Here is a 250-nt window from a genome sequence, read left to right as displayed (position 1 = left end):
GTGGGGCACGGTGTGCGACGACACCTGGGCGTTCCCCGCCGCCGCCGTGGTGTGCCGCTACCTGGGCTGCGGGCAGGTGATCGCGGCCCCGCCCCGCGCGCGCTTCGGGCCCGGCCGCGGCCAGGTGTGGCTGGACGGGCTCACCTGCACAGGTGAGGAGGCCGCGCCCTCCGAGTGCCGCCACAAGGGGTGGGGCGTGCACACCTGCGAGCACAGCGAGGACGCCGGCGTCATCTGCGCAGGTGAGGGC

General features: G+C 76.4%; 1 protein-coding gene across 1 annotated transcript; it reads left to right on the top strand.

The window, feature by feature from the left end:
* Nucleotides 1-4: 4 nt before the first annotated feature.
* On the top strand, nucleotides 5-245 carry LOC120497864 (scavenger receptor cysteine-rich domain-containing group B protein-like; the record flags this gene model as incomplete). The annotated part of the gene is made up of 1 exon (XM_039699826.1): nucleotides 5-245. A coding segment is annotated over one exon (241 nt), but the record flags the coding sequence as incomplete, so codon positions are not given.
* Between the last annotated feature and the right edge of the window lie 5 nt (nucleotides 246-250).

The sequence above is a fragment of the Passer montanus genome, unplaced genomic scaffold (assembly GCF_014805655.1).
Source record: "Passer montanus isolate IOZ18808 unplaced genomic scaffold, ASM1480565v1 scaffold13925, whole genome shotgun sequence".
Classification (NCBI taxonomy): Eukaryota; Metazoa; Chordata; class Aves; order Passeriformes; family Passeridae; genus Passer; species Passer montanus.
The sequence above is the reverse complement of the archived record's forward strand: the minus strand, read 5'-3'. Positions and strand labels throughout refer to the sequence as shown.